The sequence below is a fragment of the Suricata suricatta genome, chromosome 1 (genome assembly GCF_006229205.1).
Source record: "Suricata suricatta isolate VVHF042 chromosome 1, meerkat_22Aug2017_6uvM2_HiC, whole genome shotgun sequence".
Classification (NCBI taxonomy): domain Eukaryota; kingdom Metazoa; phylum Chordata; class Mammalia; order Carnivora; family Herpestidae; genus Suricata; species Suricata suricatta.
In genome coordinates this window covers 49,809,624-49,824,724 of record NC_043700.1, presented here as the reverse complement: position 1 = coordinate 49,824,724, position 15,101 = coordinate 49,809,624, and the positions used below count along the sequence as shown (strand labels likewise).

Here is a 15,101-nt window from a genome sequence, read left to right as displayed (position 1 = left end):
CACTGTCTCTCTCTGTCTTTCAAAAAAATAAATTAAAAACATTATAAAAAAAAAAAAGAAAGTGCATGGAGCTGCAGGGGGACAGTGGGAGAGGAAAGCAATAATTGATATATTGGCTAAAGCAGCAGACACCAACATTAGCTGTATAGTTAAAAAGACAAAGATCATCTAAAAAACAAAATCCCAAAGTCATTTGATGTTCTCTAGAATACAGAATTTTTAAATCACCTCCAGTAATTGCCAGTACTGGGAACCTGAAGACTGGACACACAGAAGAGAGGCAGCAGTGAAGAAGAGGGTGCAAGTCAGGGGCCTCTGGGAAGGGCTGAGTGTTATCATGTGGCCAAGGGCTAAGGAGTCCTGGAGCTATCAGACTTGCCACTTGGCAAACACAATCAGTTTAGGGACACTTCTGGGGGCTGGGAAGGGGGAGGAGGTAGGGACAAGTCCCCTCCCAAGGATGAATCAGCAAGTATTTGAGGCAAAAATGAACAGAAAAGGCACCACTGAGTCATCTTGCCAAGCAATGCTTACTTCTCCCATGAGCTCTGCATGGACCTTGGACACCCCATAGATAGTCCTGGGCCTCTGAATACAAAGATCAGGAGTCGGATTCCGGGGAGAAGTAGGTCCAAAAGCTCCGATTGTGCTAGGTACAAACAATCGCAAATTGTGCTCTGCTGCAACATCCAGGACGTTATGCAACCCTGAAAGGAACAGACATGATCACGGTCTGAAAAGTCTCTTCCCGATGAACTGAAAAAACCGGCAAACACCTCGTTTTGGGCGAGACCCCAGTAACTTACCAGTGATATTTACGGCTCTGGCCAAGGGTACATTTGCTTCTCCAACGGCACTGAGCAAAGCGCTATAATGAAACAACCAGGTGATGCGGTTGTTCACCACGATCTCCCGAAGATTCTTGTAATCCAGAATGTCAGAATAAATAAATGGGCCTACAAGGAACACAGCGAAACCACAGAAGTGCCAAGTTTGGGGTTTAAAAAGCTAAGTGGACTTTCTCCCCGTCTCCTGTTGACTTGTGAATTCCATTAGGGTCAACTTGGTAACTAAGCCACTTGGACGCTATGCAGCATTTTTCTTATGAAAAGAATAACAAACCCCAACCACTCCACAGGTAATAATAGCTAATGCTTACACAAGACCTACGCTTGCCGGGCACTGTCCTATGGGCTTTCTCTCTACACAGCTCTCCTACAGCCTTTGAGAGACATACATTTTACTGACGAGGAAACTGAGGCACAGAGAAGGATGAACTAGCCAGGAGAAAACAGAGCAAATGGAAGAACTGGGGTCACAACCAGGCAGGTGGCTCCAGAGCTGGCACCGTTATCACTACGCCGACAGTGATTTCACTCTGTTGAAAAGTTACGTTTTTTAAAAGCAATATAGAAGTGGATTTTTTAAAGAATATACAGCTTGGTAGAGAAGAGCCTTGAGCAGCAGTTCATCAAACCTGGTCAGGTTGGAGGTAGAGCCCATTCCGCTGGGTGGCAACTTCCCCCTCTGTCCCCAGTGGCCACATGATCACACTCAACCCTTCCCAGAGGCCCCTCGAATCACACCCTCTCCTTCACTGCTGCCTCTCCTCTGAGGACTGGTCCAGACGCTCAGGCTCCCAGTACTGGCAGTTAGTGGAGGTAATTACCAAGCTTGGTGTTATGCTACGTACCAGCAAGCTAAATGCTGACATGGAGCCACAAAGGACTGGCAGACGTTATAAAAAGGTTTCCAAGGTAGGAGAAAACTTGAGCAGAGGAGTCTGAGGCACTTGTGTGAGTGGACAGTAATTTAAGCTGGATTAACTTCTTAAGACGATTAACTTCTCCAAATTTTTAAAGTTCCCTTTCCTCATTACAGAACTTGATTTTTGTTTGTTTTCCCTCTGAGCCAAGAAGTTAACTAAACACTCGAAAAGACAGGAATCAAAGTTTTTATTCCAAAAATGCTACCCCAGTTAACACCCAAAATATTATCCCAAAACTTTACTTCAGGTTCAGAACTCTCCTGTTCTTGTAACCCTTAAGCAAACAGCAGCATTACTGCAGACATTTCCCAGAACTACTGGGGACAAAAGTATGAAATTTTTATTTTATTTTATCTTATATATTATTTTTCTAAAATGCTTACTTATTTTTTAGAGAGACAGTGTGAGTGGGAGAGGGGCAGAGGAAGGGGGAGGGGCAGAGAGAGAGAGAGAGAGGGAAACACAGATTCCGAAGTGGGCTCCAGGCATAGTCATCTTGCCAGGCAAGGCTTTCCTCTCCCATGGGCTCCGCGAGGACCTTGGACCCCCAATAGATGATCTCAGGTGAGATCATGACCAGTGCTGAAGCTGGATGCTTAACTGACTGAGCCACCCATATGCCCCCCAAATGTGAGATTTTTAAAAATGACACAACTTGGGGTGCCTGGGTGGCTCAGTTGGTTTAGTGTCCGACTCTGGTTCAGGTTGTGATCTCAAAGTTCGTGAGTTCAACCCCCAGGTCCAGCTCAGAGCCTGGAGCCTGCTTCGGATTTGATGTCTCCATTTCTCTCTGCCCCTTCCCCCTTTGCACTCTGTCTCTCTCTCTCTCAAAATAAACAAACATTTAAGAAAACAAAAGCAAGACAGCGATCTCTTACCACTGTGGAAGATGTGATCAGGTGGTTTCCTTATGTCAGATAAAATCACATTGTCCTTCCCAAATCGTTTCCTGAAGAGAAAAATCAAAACACATGAGTAGGTGCATCTAGGATATAACTGGTCCAGTGAAAACGCTTTTTCAAACAGGGCAAAGGACCAGTGTGGGAGAGGATGAAGCCACAGCCCTGCTACAGTATATGATCTTAAGAGGCAAAAACAAAATGTATTCTAAATAGCTATTTAGCTAGGACACCATTAAAATGGTAAGGGGCAAGAAGAAAAAAAATTAAATAATAAGATGGCACCAAAGACAAGCTATACATACTGAAGAATTCAGATTTTCAACTTTAAGCTTTTTAGGCTCTTACCTCAAAAAGTTAGCAAGCCCCACTCCAAGCTGGCCAAGACCCCCTAGATGAAGAAAAAAACAGTGGACCTTTACTCCCAATCTAACCAATTCAATTATTCCCAGAACACAATGACAAATGAAGACCATATGGCAATCTTAGCTAATTAGGGAAAACGCTAGTCTGACCTGATAGCACAAAATCACCTCCTCTAAACTGAGACAGAGATCAGTGCAGGTAACACTAGTTTCAGAGACAAAACTCCTTCCAGCATGGAGTGGCTGAAAGAAAGCAAGGGTGCAGGAAGAGAAAAACCACAAGAAAGCTGGACAACCTCCTAGCTCCCTGGGCCAGGAATTCTCTCTCAGAGAATTGGATGGGTTCTGACGCTGGTGTGCAACAGGTGCCAAAACACTCAAGGCCGAGTATGAGGGTTTGAACATATCAGCCCCTGGGGGGATTATCCAGAAGCCCATCCTCCAGTAGAACTCGGCTGGACAGGAGAGGGGAAAGAGGGGACGAAACAGGAAGTCATTGGAAAAAGGGGCTAACAACTGAATCAACAAGGAGCCACGAAGAAAATAAAAACGAATCTTAGAACTTCCTGCTTAGAGGCTTAAAAATGCCATTAACAGGGGCGCCTGGGTGACTCAGCTGGTTAAGCATCTGACGCTTGATCACAGAACCTGCTTGGGATTCTCTCTCCCTCTCTCTCGACTCCTCCCCTGCTCGTGCGCACTCTTACTCCCTCTCAAAAGTAAATAAATAAACATTGAAAACAAAATATGCCATTGACAGAAGTGGAGAGATGAGGGGCTCTGGTTACATTTGGGGGAATGCAACTGCAAATTTCATCAGAGAGAAATAAACAAGGCAGGGGTACAGAAAGTGGGGTTTCATATAAATACTTGTTACTGTGGTACTAGAACCAAGCCTACTACCACCACCAGTGGGTTCTAGAAGATGCTCTGTGGGTGGAGACAGGAGGGAATGCACCAGAGAAGTGGGTAAGCGAAGGAGCAGGGATGACAGCGCAGATGGGAACTGAATACACCTGAAGTCAGTCTCCAGCAGGATGAGAGAAGGAGGCAGCAGTGACAAAGACACACACACAGCGTGAAGAAGGAAGCCAATCTGGCAGAAAGGAGGAAATAAAGTGGGCCTATAAATCAGAGGTGGGCTTGGGTGGGCTGAAAGGACTTGGAGTGCCGGGTGAAGCCCAGAGAGAGGAGCGTACGACATCAGGGGTTGGGTGTACACAAGGCAAGGACCACACGGAGTGAGTCCGGCGGCAAAGAGGTCGACAGTGTTGTGAGATATTGGCAATGGGTTCCTCAGGACCTGCCTTCTCGGTCACCCACATGCAAACAAGCAGCAGCTGCTTGGGATGGGAGACGTCCAGTTCAGGTTGAAGGGTTTGGCCAAGAAACGCACACACTCCCCACCCGTGAGCCCTTGCCCCCAGGCAATCCCAGAAGTGAAGGGCACTGAGCTCCACAGCAGCTTGGTCGCCATATCCCTCTATCCTCCCTAAAAAATTACAAGGAGGAGCGCCTGGGTGGCTCGGTCGGTTAAGCATCTGACTCTTCTTGACTTCGGCTCGGGTCATGATCTCACGATTTGTGGGACTGAGTCCCCTATTGGGCACTTCGTGGACAGCATATAGACTGCTTGAGATTCTCTCCCTCTGCCCTTCAAAGTAAATAAATAAACATTTTTTAAAAATTATGACAAGGAAACGAAGTGCTGGCAATCATGACAAAATAAGGATTTGGGGCTTGCAATATTCTGGAGGAAGCCAATAGTGGAAAAAGTAGTCTCTGATGAACATGTCAGCTGGTGACATAGCAGACCTTCCGCACACAATGTCACACAGAGACAGCACAGAAAAGAAAATAAGAATCAAGCTGCAAATGTGGAAAAAAAGCCAAAAAAAGAAAGAAAAAAAAGGTAAAACCAAAAAAACCCACACCCCAACCTGTAATTAAAATGCGTGTCTGGTCTGATCCAGAGAAAGAGCCAGAGTGGAAGTTGGCATCTGCTGGAATTTGCCGAGGGGAGGTGGCCAGAAAGCGGGCCAGCGGGGCAGAGGTCCAACAGCCACAGGCTGGGCTCGCCAGCATCTGGCCTGCCACCTGCCGCAGCATCTTAGCACCTGGCATTGCTCTTCCAACACCCTGCAATAGAAAAGGAGCAGAGCTCATTACACAGTCTTCTATTCTCCCAACCCTTCCAAACACAAGCTCTTTAGTGGAAATGAACACTAAGATTGTCAGCTCATGACCCAAAAACTGTTTGGAGTCAGGAACTGAACTAAAGAGGCCACTGGCGGGAAGCCGGTCAAGAGCCTGCCATGAGCTGGGCTCTGTGAAAAGGGGATCAAATGCTGCAGGCAAACAAAAGCCGGACAGAGATTTAGAACTGAAATCACACAATGCTGCCATCAATGGCATCTAATAGTCGCAGTGGAGGTGACTGTATATAGAGCCAGAAACACCAAGTCAGTGGATTCCAGTGAAGCCTTCAAATCCTTACAACTGTTCTCAGTCCACGCACCACCAGAAGGCAGAAACAGGCCCCAGGTTAAATAAGCCAGGGCCCTGTAGATCTTGTGCTAACACTCAGATGCTACCTTTAGAATGAATCAGACTAGAAAAGCAGATGGTTCAGACAAAAAGGCCCTTGGCCATATTTAGTAAGCTGTAACTACTTTGTTTACTGCCATCTCCTTAGAAAGGATCATTTAGAAAAGCCATTTTGGGGGCGCATGGGTGGTTTGATCAGTTAAGCACCTGACTCTTGATCTTGGCTCATGAGGTCATAATCTCACGGTTTGTGAGTTCCAGCCCTGTTTCAGGCTCTACATGGACATTGCTGGGCCTGCTTGAGATTCTCTCTGTATCAAAAATAGATGAATAAACATTAAAAAAAAAAAAAGGCCATCTTCTTTCCATCCAGATCAGGTACATTTTATTTTAGTCTCCTTCCTCTTCCTCACCAGTTTTATTGCTTACTGGCCATGAAATCAGTTCTGGCCTTAGGAGGCCAAGCTGGTCCAATTAGCATGATGGAGACCAGGGCTTCCATTTTCCTGATTCCCCCCACACCAGACAAGCATGTCACAAGAGTAAATCAGAGCTACCCTGCTTGCTCTGCTGGTCCTCACCGTCTAACTTCAGGCCTACTGCACTCTGCACACAGCCCCATGGCTTCCACAGGAAGCTTTCCAACTTAGCTGGCAGATGGACCTTCAGATCCAGTCCCGCTGGCCTGGCCCCTTACAAAGAGCTGACCAGATCTCCACCACCTTCTATTTTGCATCACACAAGGAGAAAAGATAGATGCCCGTTGAAGACACTTCCAGTTTTAGATCTGAACTTAGCCGGCTACCATGCTCCTCAGCGCCTTGCCTTGAGGTGGGAACAGTGACACAGCCCTTCAAAGCATGGAGGCCCCTCATTCCAGCTAATGTTGCCAAATGAGCAGAGAAGAGCCTTCTGCTGGAGCGTCTCTAGCTTGCTGTGTGGTCAGGACTGGACAAGAGGACCCCACTCTGGGCCACATTCCAGGAAAGGCCCAAGCATCTCTTCTGGGGTCCCCGGGAAGACCTCTGTTTAAAGAAATCACCTTTTAGCCATCGTTGTCATCGAGACCAGGTAAGAACACACCGATTTTTTTTTTTTTTTTTGGGCAGAGGGGGCAGGGTGGAGTAAATTGTAATTTTTTTAAAGTGGAAAACAAACACACAACTTGGAATGGATGTGAGGCAAATTGTGCCATAGCAGGTTTTCTTCAAGTGGCTAAACAAAATTTAAAAAGCAAGTGGGGCGCCTGTGTGGCTTAGTCGATTAAACATCGCTTGATTTCCACTCAGGTCATAATCCCAGTGTCACAGGATGGAGCCTGCTTGTGATTCTCTCTCTCAAATAAAAAAACTACTCTTTAAAAAGTAAGGAACAGAGGCACTTGGATGGCTCAGTAGGTGGAGCGTCCGACTTCAGCTCAGGCCATGCTCTCACAGTTTGTGAGTTCGAGCCCCACATCTGGCTCTTTGCCAACGGCTCGGAGCCAGCTTCAGATTCTGTCTCCCTCTCTCTCTGCCCCTCCCCCACTTGTGCTCTGTCTCTCTTGAAAATAAACATTAAAAAATAAAGGAACAATCAAAAAAATGTTTCTAGCATGGGACCAGCAGCACAAAAAAACTCGTGCGTGAGTACGTGGATAAGACATCTGTTTTGCAATGATGCAGCTCTGAAGTACATAATGCCGACTGTCCATACTCCACACTGACTCACAGCTCCTCACTTCTACAACATGCTTTCACTTTCTAAAGACAACTACTTAAAAAAAGGCATAACCCAGATCTTTCCTCCTTTGACCAACTCCATCTAAGTTTAGGTGTTCACAAGGGCCTAGATTAATCCAGAGGAAGCCGCATGCCACATGTGACTAGATCGATTTTCTCAAGGTTTCAGGACAGTGACAGGAAGATAAGGGAAGAAAAACTCAGTGGAATGAAGTCCTAATCACTATACATGCATATTGTTGGACAGGAGGGGGAAACCTTTTACAAAAAAGTGACCTAAAAAAGGTAAATAAACAATTTGGAACAAAAATTGAACACATCGTACAATATTTGCACATTGCTGTCATCATGTGTACCAACTCTTCATAGTTTGACCAAATATCTGCTTCCCTGATCATTTCACCAGCCTCAGCATCTGCTCACTTTTCCACCAAATTTATCACCACACGGCCAAGCCCTTCACTCATAAAGCCACTGCCATCCTTATCAAACGTGGACTGCTTCTCCAATTTCCTCTTCACTGTGCCTTTCATTTTTTCTTGCCATCATTGCCAGAAATTCCAGGGAGTCAAGTGTGCTGTTACTATCAGCATCCACTTCACTGATTGTGTCCTGTCGCTCTGCTTCTCAGAGATTCTGCCCGAGAGATGTTCTTATGGTTCCTGATGCTTCTGTTGTTATGGTACCATCACCATTCTTGTCAAATGGTGGAAAAGCTTCTTGGGATTCTGCAGTCTGCTACTTGGTGCTGCACACTGGTCTCTGAGATGCCACCACCCAGGACGCCCTGCTCAGACCCAGATCTCTGACCCTTAAAGCCGCTTTTTCCAGCAAATGCAAGGGGATGGCAAGGAAGCCAAGAAGCAGATAGATTTGGCAGAACACTTAAATATCCAAGACAAGTCTCTATTCCCCAAAACAAATAATGGATGGCTACAGATGAAAAGGGTGGATTTTTTTGTTTTGTTTTGTTTTTAAGGTTAAAGAAGGGGTGGTTGGGTGGCTCAGCCAGATAAGCTTCCAACTTTGGCTTAGGTCATGATCCTGAAGTTCTCTCTGCTGTCAGCTCTGAGCTGGCTTCGGATCCTTTGTCCCCCATTCTCTCTGCACCTCCCCTGCACATTCTGTCTCTCTGTCTCTCTCTCTCTCTCTCTCTCTCTCTCTCTCTCTCAAAAATAAACATTAAAGAAATAAAAATAAAGATGAAGGAGGCTGAAGTCAGGGAAAAAGCAAACCCTGAAGATACAAAAGACTTGCGACTCCACTCATCTCCTTCCCTACAAGGGAAAAACACAGAGGAGGCTCACATTCTTAAATGAATAGGAAGCATTTTAGGTCAACAATGTGGACGATTCATAACTGAGTTGGTTCTTCTTACCTCACTACTACTAACAGCTAACATTTGAAGCTCACACTCTCCCTACATGCCACAGGCCAGGGAGTCAACCAGTTTAGTTCTTGTACACTGAGCAGCACTGTTGTCCCCATCATGGGACTGCTCTGATGAATGATGCATGGACAAAGAACTGCCAGCCATCGAGAGCATATCGCTGTAGTGAAGATTATCACCTTGCTACTTACGGCCAAGTTCAATTCCATAGTCCTAAGGCAAGTTTTCTGGTCTCAGGACCCCTTCACATTCGTAAAAATTGAGGACAAAGAGTTTGTTTATGTGGGTTACACTGAACGTTTGTTGTGTTAGAAAGCAAAACCGAGAAATGTTTAGCATAAAATTCAGTTACAACTAGTAAATCTATAAACATATTTTTATGAAACTAACCATATTTTCAAAAAATATAGTGAGAAGAGTGCCACTGTTTTACATTTTGTACATCTTTGTTGTCTGCCTTAATGGGAAACAGCTGGATTCTCACAAGTGCTTCTGCAACCAATCTGTGATTTAAATTGAAGTATGTATAAAAAACTCCAACACACAGTGAAAGAGTGGGGAAAGGGAGCAGTGTTTTAAAAGCCTTTTCAGGGGCGCCTGGGTGACTCAGTCAGTTAAGTGTCCGACTCTTGGTTTCAGCTCAGGTCACATGAGTTTCGTGAGTTCAAGCCCCGCATCAGGTTCCGCACTGGCAGTGTGGAGCCTGCTTGGGGTTCTCCCCCTCTCTCTGCCCCTCCCCAATTCCCAATGTCTTTCTCTCAAAATAAATAAACAAAATTAAAGTAAGTAAATAAATAAGAAAAGCCTTTTCAGAGAATTCTGGATACTCATCATTGCTATCCAAAACTCAACACATGGTAGTTTCTTAAAGGTTAGTTGCAATGCAGAATCTGAAGCCATTATCAGTGAACCTTTCAGACTCCATTACATTAAAACCCACTGGGGGCACCTGGGTGGCTCAGTTGGTTGAGCCTCCAACTTTGGCTCAGGTCAGATCTCATGTTCGTGGGTTCGAGCCCTGCATCGGGCTCTGTGCTGACAGCTAGCTCAGATCCTGGAGCCTGCTTCCCCTTCTGTGTCTCCTTCTCTCTCTGCTCCTCCCCCTCTCATGCTCTGTCTCTCTCTGTATCAAAAACATTAAAAAAAAAAAAAATTTAAAAAAAAAGCCCACTGGTCTGTCTAGTGCTTTAAACTGATCTTTTACCTCTGAATGACTTTGTCATGTCATGTACTGGTTCAGCAAGTTATGTAGGGCTTCCAAATATTAACACACTTCACTATACAGTATCAACAAGTCATACTGATCTTATCAGAAAATTTCTAAATACTGGGAAGCTATCAAGCTCACAGCAGTGGATACAAGTTGATTGGCAATAAACACCATTAGCAGTTTCCTTGAAGTGACAAGCTCACTTGGTTCATTTTTTAGAAAATGTATTCCACGGCCGCCTGGGGGACTCAGTTTATGAAGGGTCCCTCTTTGGCTCAGGTCATGATCTCACAGTTCATGAGTTCAAGCCTCGTACTGGGCTGTCATTGCAGAGCCCAATTCAGATCCTCTGTCCCCCTTTCTCTGCCCCCCCCACTTGTGCTCACACACACACATACACACACACTCTCTCTCTCTCTCTCTCTCTCTCTCAAAAGTAAACATTAAAAAATAAAAGAAAATAAAGGTAACCCAACCATCCAAGTATGAATAACCCTAGATTTTCAGTTATTCCTTGAAACAAAAATAATTTTCTATTAAAAGAAAAGGGGGGGGCGGTTCAGCTCACAATTCAGTCATTCAAGTGCTTTACCTCCAGAGAGCCATCACACCTCAACATGGAACAAGTACGTCCACTCACCACAGGGCATCCTAAAAAGACAGGTCCTCAAGGGGCAAGGTTTAATAAAGCTTAACTTTTTTTTATTATTATATAAAGGGCATTCTTATGTAAATCTGGCAAATTTTTCTTTTATTTTCTATTTTTTGTTGAAAGCCCATGAAGAAGACCATCTACTGGTCGTTTGATGCCACCGCCTTGATTCCTGTAAAGGTACTGGTGGTTTAGTCAGCACTGTTTTTGCCGCATCAGGGCAAATTCAATGCAGTTGTTCCCAAATAAAGCCTGAAATTCAAAAACATTATTCTACACTGAAGACTTTGGCACTACTTGTGTCTGCTGCCAAGCACTTACTAAAGAGATGCTCTCTGATGACTGATTTGGTGCTGATACCAGAGGAATATAAACAAAATGACAAATCTAGCCAAGACTGCAAGTTCTTCCATTTGTAAGGCAAAATTCACTTCTGTTAAGATGCTAACGCAGTCTTCATGTTTGCAGCTACATTTTCAATTTGACAAGCTTCTGTATTATTAGAAAGTGACAGTGCTAATGACTTCTTTCAATGCTTTTTTGTCCCAACAAGGCTTTATTGTGTTTCTCCAGCCACTGCAATTTGATAACCTAGCCTGTTGGAAGCTTCAATAGGTTTTTCACTGGTCGTTTGGAAAGCCGTGACAAATAATTTTTGGCTTTTAAAGAGCCCGGTCGTCGTAGGTACATTTAAGCCATTCAATTCATTTTTCTTTTACAGGACTCTGAATGGTTGGCCTCAGAATAATGCTACTGGGACCATACTATTATTAAAAAAAGGTTCTGCTGCATAAAACACATGATACAAATTTCTAACATATGTAAAACTGACACAATCTACCGCATTTTTAGGTCTTATTTAGTTCTGTCTACTTCTCTGGAGTAAATTCCTCCCTTCCTTTATTCAGGGAATTCTGATAGAAAATTTCACACCCCCCCCCACCTTATATAGATATGAATGGTATAGCTTTGAGTAGAAAAATCAAATATTCTAATATCTCCCTGTTTAGCCAACCATCTATCCTTAAATATAAAAAATATATAAATATCCTTTATTTTAGAATAATTTTATACCATTTAAAAATTTAGAAAAATTTTCAAATCATGACTACAAAGCATATTTCCTTCTTTGTGGTTTTTCCCCCACATACACAAAACTTAGAGATTTCAAAATCATAACTTATTCAAAGAAAATGAGGTCAGAGAGGTAACAGTAGGTATAACTGAAGATAGCTAGTAAGCATGTAGTAGAAGTACTAAAAACAAACTGAGTTCATCTCTGAAAACACATACTTATACTCCAAGCCTACTTACCGTTAGAAAGTTCTAGAAACATGAGATTCTAGAAGACGCAAGCACACATTTCATTAGCCATCAGAGGAAAAGCTCATCACAAGTCCTGTCAACTCTAGAAAACCCCACTGTACAAATGTACACTTGTCAGAGAAAGGATGAAAAAGGCAAATGACATCTCGGTCTTATTTTTAAAACAGTTTGACCTCATGGACCCTAAAACCTGTCTGTCTCATACTTTGAGAAGAACTGTTCTAAAGTGAAACTTGCTTTGCCACCCTAGTTATTACATGTATAAAGGGAAACCATCAAAGATCCTCAGTCCCTCTTTAAAGATCAGATTATAGTCCACAGACTTCCTCTCCCAAGCACCTGGTTTACTTTAACTGCAAAGGAATAAAAAAGAAGAAGGTCAACAGACTCCTCCCCAGAAATAATGGAGTGCCTCCCAAACCCAGGTCTCTCCAGGGTGGTTATTATGTCACATCTTCCAACTCCTGGCATGTACCCTATCTGCATGCACCACAGAACTCTAAGACAGCAGGGATATCAGGAAGAGGGTGGGGGTGATAGAGATAAAAGACTCAGAGCTCAAGTGGCTTTGGTCATTGTATAGCTACTGCAGGGTTAGTTAAGGAATCAAGGAGGATAATACTGAAGTCTCTAATGTGTGTTACAGTAAGAATGGGGAAGGAGGTCAGGTAAGAAGACAAGGAGTTTGGATTTGGACATGTTGGTTTTAGGTGCCAGGAGACAATATGGCTGCCTCTCTCATAAAGTTGTGAGTTCTTATCGAGCAGTTCCTAGCAGTGCCTGCTGCATGTCAGTACTCACCAAACACCATGTGGAAAGATAGACTGGAAGGAGAAAACAGGAAATATCAAGGGTTTGTCTACACCACACGAAAAATATAGAACGCCCCTATTCTCTGAAAAAATTACTTCAGTTTCTCAGGGGAAGAACTTCAATTGTGATTGCGCTGAAGATAGAGAATTCTGCTTTAGGAATATTAAAAGAAACCCTAATTTGAACACTTAAGACCAACAAAATCAGCCTTTTCCTTAAGGGTACTCCCTCCATTTCCTTCATGTGCTTGCTGCCTTGTGATCCCCCTCATTCTAGCCCTAATCATTCTTAGCTATGGGGACAGAAATTAAGAATGTATTAAGTAGTATCTCCGGCACTAAAGCACAAAGGTAAAAGTCTTCAGCCACTGACAGATGAATGGACAGACAAAATGTGGTACATGCACACAACAGCATATTATTCAGCCTTGAAAAAGGAGATCCTGCCACACGCTACAACATGGATAAATCTCCAGAACATTATGCCAAATGGATGAGTCAGTCCCCAAACGCCAAATACAGTATGACTCCACTCTTACGAGTTATACTAGCTATCTAAGGAAATGAGAAGTCACAGAAAAAGGAAGTAGAAAGGTAGTTGCTAAGGGGTGGAGGATAAAGGGGAAGGAATATCAGTGTTTAATTAATTGACATATAATTTCAGTTTTGTGAGATGAAAAAGTTCTACAGATCTGTTGCACACTAACATGGATATACTTAATACAACTGAACTGTACACTTAAATGGTTAACAGGGTAAATTTTACATTCTGTGATTGCAACCACAATTTAAAATAAATTTTAAATTCATTAAAAACTGTTTATAAATAAATTGAGAGCAAGCTCTGCATGCAAGCGGGGGAAGGGCAGAGAGAGACTCCCAAGCAGGGTCTGGGCTGTCAGTGGGGAGCCTGGCACAGGACTGGAACCCACCAACCCTGAGATCGTGACCTGAACCAAAATTAAGAGTCTGGCCCTGAACCAACTGAGCCACCCAGGCACCCCTAAATTCTTTTCTCCCACTCCAGTAGACGATGACCTCTTTTCTTGTTCCAGTAAACTGTTGACTGTGCCCACCTTCATTTCCCCCGCCTACTTTAAGGACCAAGAACACTTATAAAACACAACTGCAAGGCAATTTCTCCTTTAAATCTTCTGGTTCATTAAATAATATTAAATGAATACTCTTAACAGTACCCATCCAAGGAAAAATCGGGCACCTCATAAACTACTAAGCATTGATGAAAACATCAGCTTTCCTGAACTCATTTAACCCTCGGGTAACCCTGAAGCTGAGATCTTTTCTCCATTTTGCAGGATGAACTGACCTGCCCAAGGTCAGGCAAATAAATACTAATCACCAAGAAGGGGTAGGAAACCAGATTCGTTGAGTCTCAAACCCTCCTTCCACCATCCCTCCTCTTCTTCTACAAGAAAAGAGATGCGATCAGGTACCCAAGAAGACAAAGAGGAAACATCTCCGTGGTCGCTCAGAGGGTACCTTCCACCTGCCTCCCAACGCCCCCTCCAGCGCGGTTCCCCTCGGCCGCTCCCCAGGAGAGCACTCGAACAGCCTGGGTACACTCCTTTGTCAAACCTCAAGTTTCCTCAGTTTTAGAAAGGGGACAGTGATGGGACCACCACACTAGATTACTGAGAGGATTTAACAGAGCGATCTAGGAAGAGCCCTTAGCACACTGCTAAATGTCAAGACTCAACGAGCTGGTAAAGTCTGGACTTACTGTGCGGATGATCCAAAGCCAGAAATGATCTGGGGGGAAAAAATGCCAGCGCTTTAAAAAGCGTGCGATACAGAGGGTCTCAGAAGGCAGTCCGGCTCTGTAGAGCAGGCGTCCTCCTCCCAGGCACACTAGCCGGGGAGAGGGAGCCCATGAAGACGCGGGGGCTGCCGCACACGGGTCTCCGGGCCTCAGCCTGGTTCCTGGCGGAAAGGGTGTGGGGTCCCATCCTCCCCGGGAGTTAACTGGGTAGACTGGTTTTACGAGAACAGCGGCGCCTATCTCTATTCCTTGGTGGAGGGTGTCCTTGCAAAGTGGAAGAGGTTAGGGGTCGCGTCCGGTCGACCCCAGCGGGGTCCCGTCCACACCCGCCCCCGGACCCCAGGCTCCTAACTGTGCTGCGAGTGTTGGAGATCCGCGCTCACGCCCGGGTCACTGCGATCCCACCAGCCGGAGCCGGGGAGTTGGGGAAAGGGTGGGGGGAGGGGTTTTGCTCTGGCGTCTAGCCGCCAGGCTAACGTCCGGCCACCTTCACACTGACCTTCCGACCGAGCCTCCCAGAGATGCTGAACTGCAGGAAGCCAAGCCGGAGCAGCACGCGGCCCGAGATCCGACAGCGCCGCGGGCGGAAAGCCGAGCGCCTTTATCCTCTCCGCTCCCGAACCCGCCCCTC

At 44.8% G+C, this 15,101-nt stretch overlaps 1 protein-coding gene across 1 annotated transcript in view; it reads right to left on the bottom strand.

Moving 5' to 3' along the window:
* LOC115298209 (L-threonine 3-dehydrogenase, mitochondrial) overlaps nucleotides 1-15,051 on the bottom strand; it is an 18,498-nt gene extending 3,447 nt beyond the window's left edge. The window contains exons 1-6 of the mRNA XM_029946711.1: nucleotides 14,970-15,051; nucleotides 4,973-5,171; nucleotides 3,016-3,058; nucleotides 2,647-2,717; nucleotides 807-956; nucleotides 535-707 (exon numbers count right to left, since the gene is read on the bottom strand). Coding sequence (XP_029802571.1) covers nucleotides 535-707; nucleotides 807-956; nucleotides 2,647-2,717; nucleotides 3,016-3,058; nucleotides 4,973-5,156 — 621 coding nt within the window. The 5' untranslated portion in view covers nucleotides 5,157-5,171; nucleotides 14,970-15,051. The remainder of the gene's footprint in view (nucleotides 1-534; nucleotides 708-806; nucleotides 957-2,646; nucleotides 2,718-3,015; nucleotides 3,059-4,972; nucleotides 5,172-14,969) is intronic.
* Nucleotides 15,052-15,101: the final 50 nt, after the last annotated feature.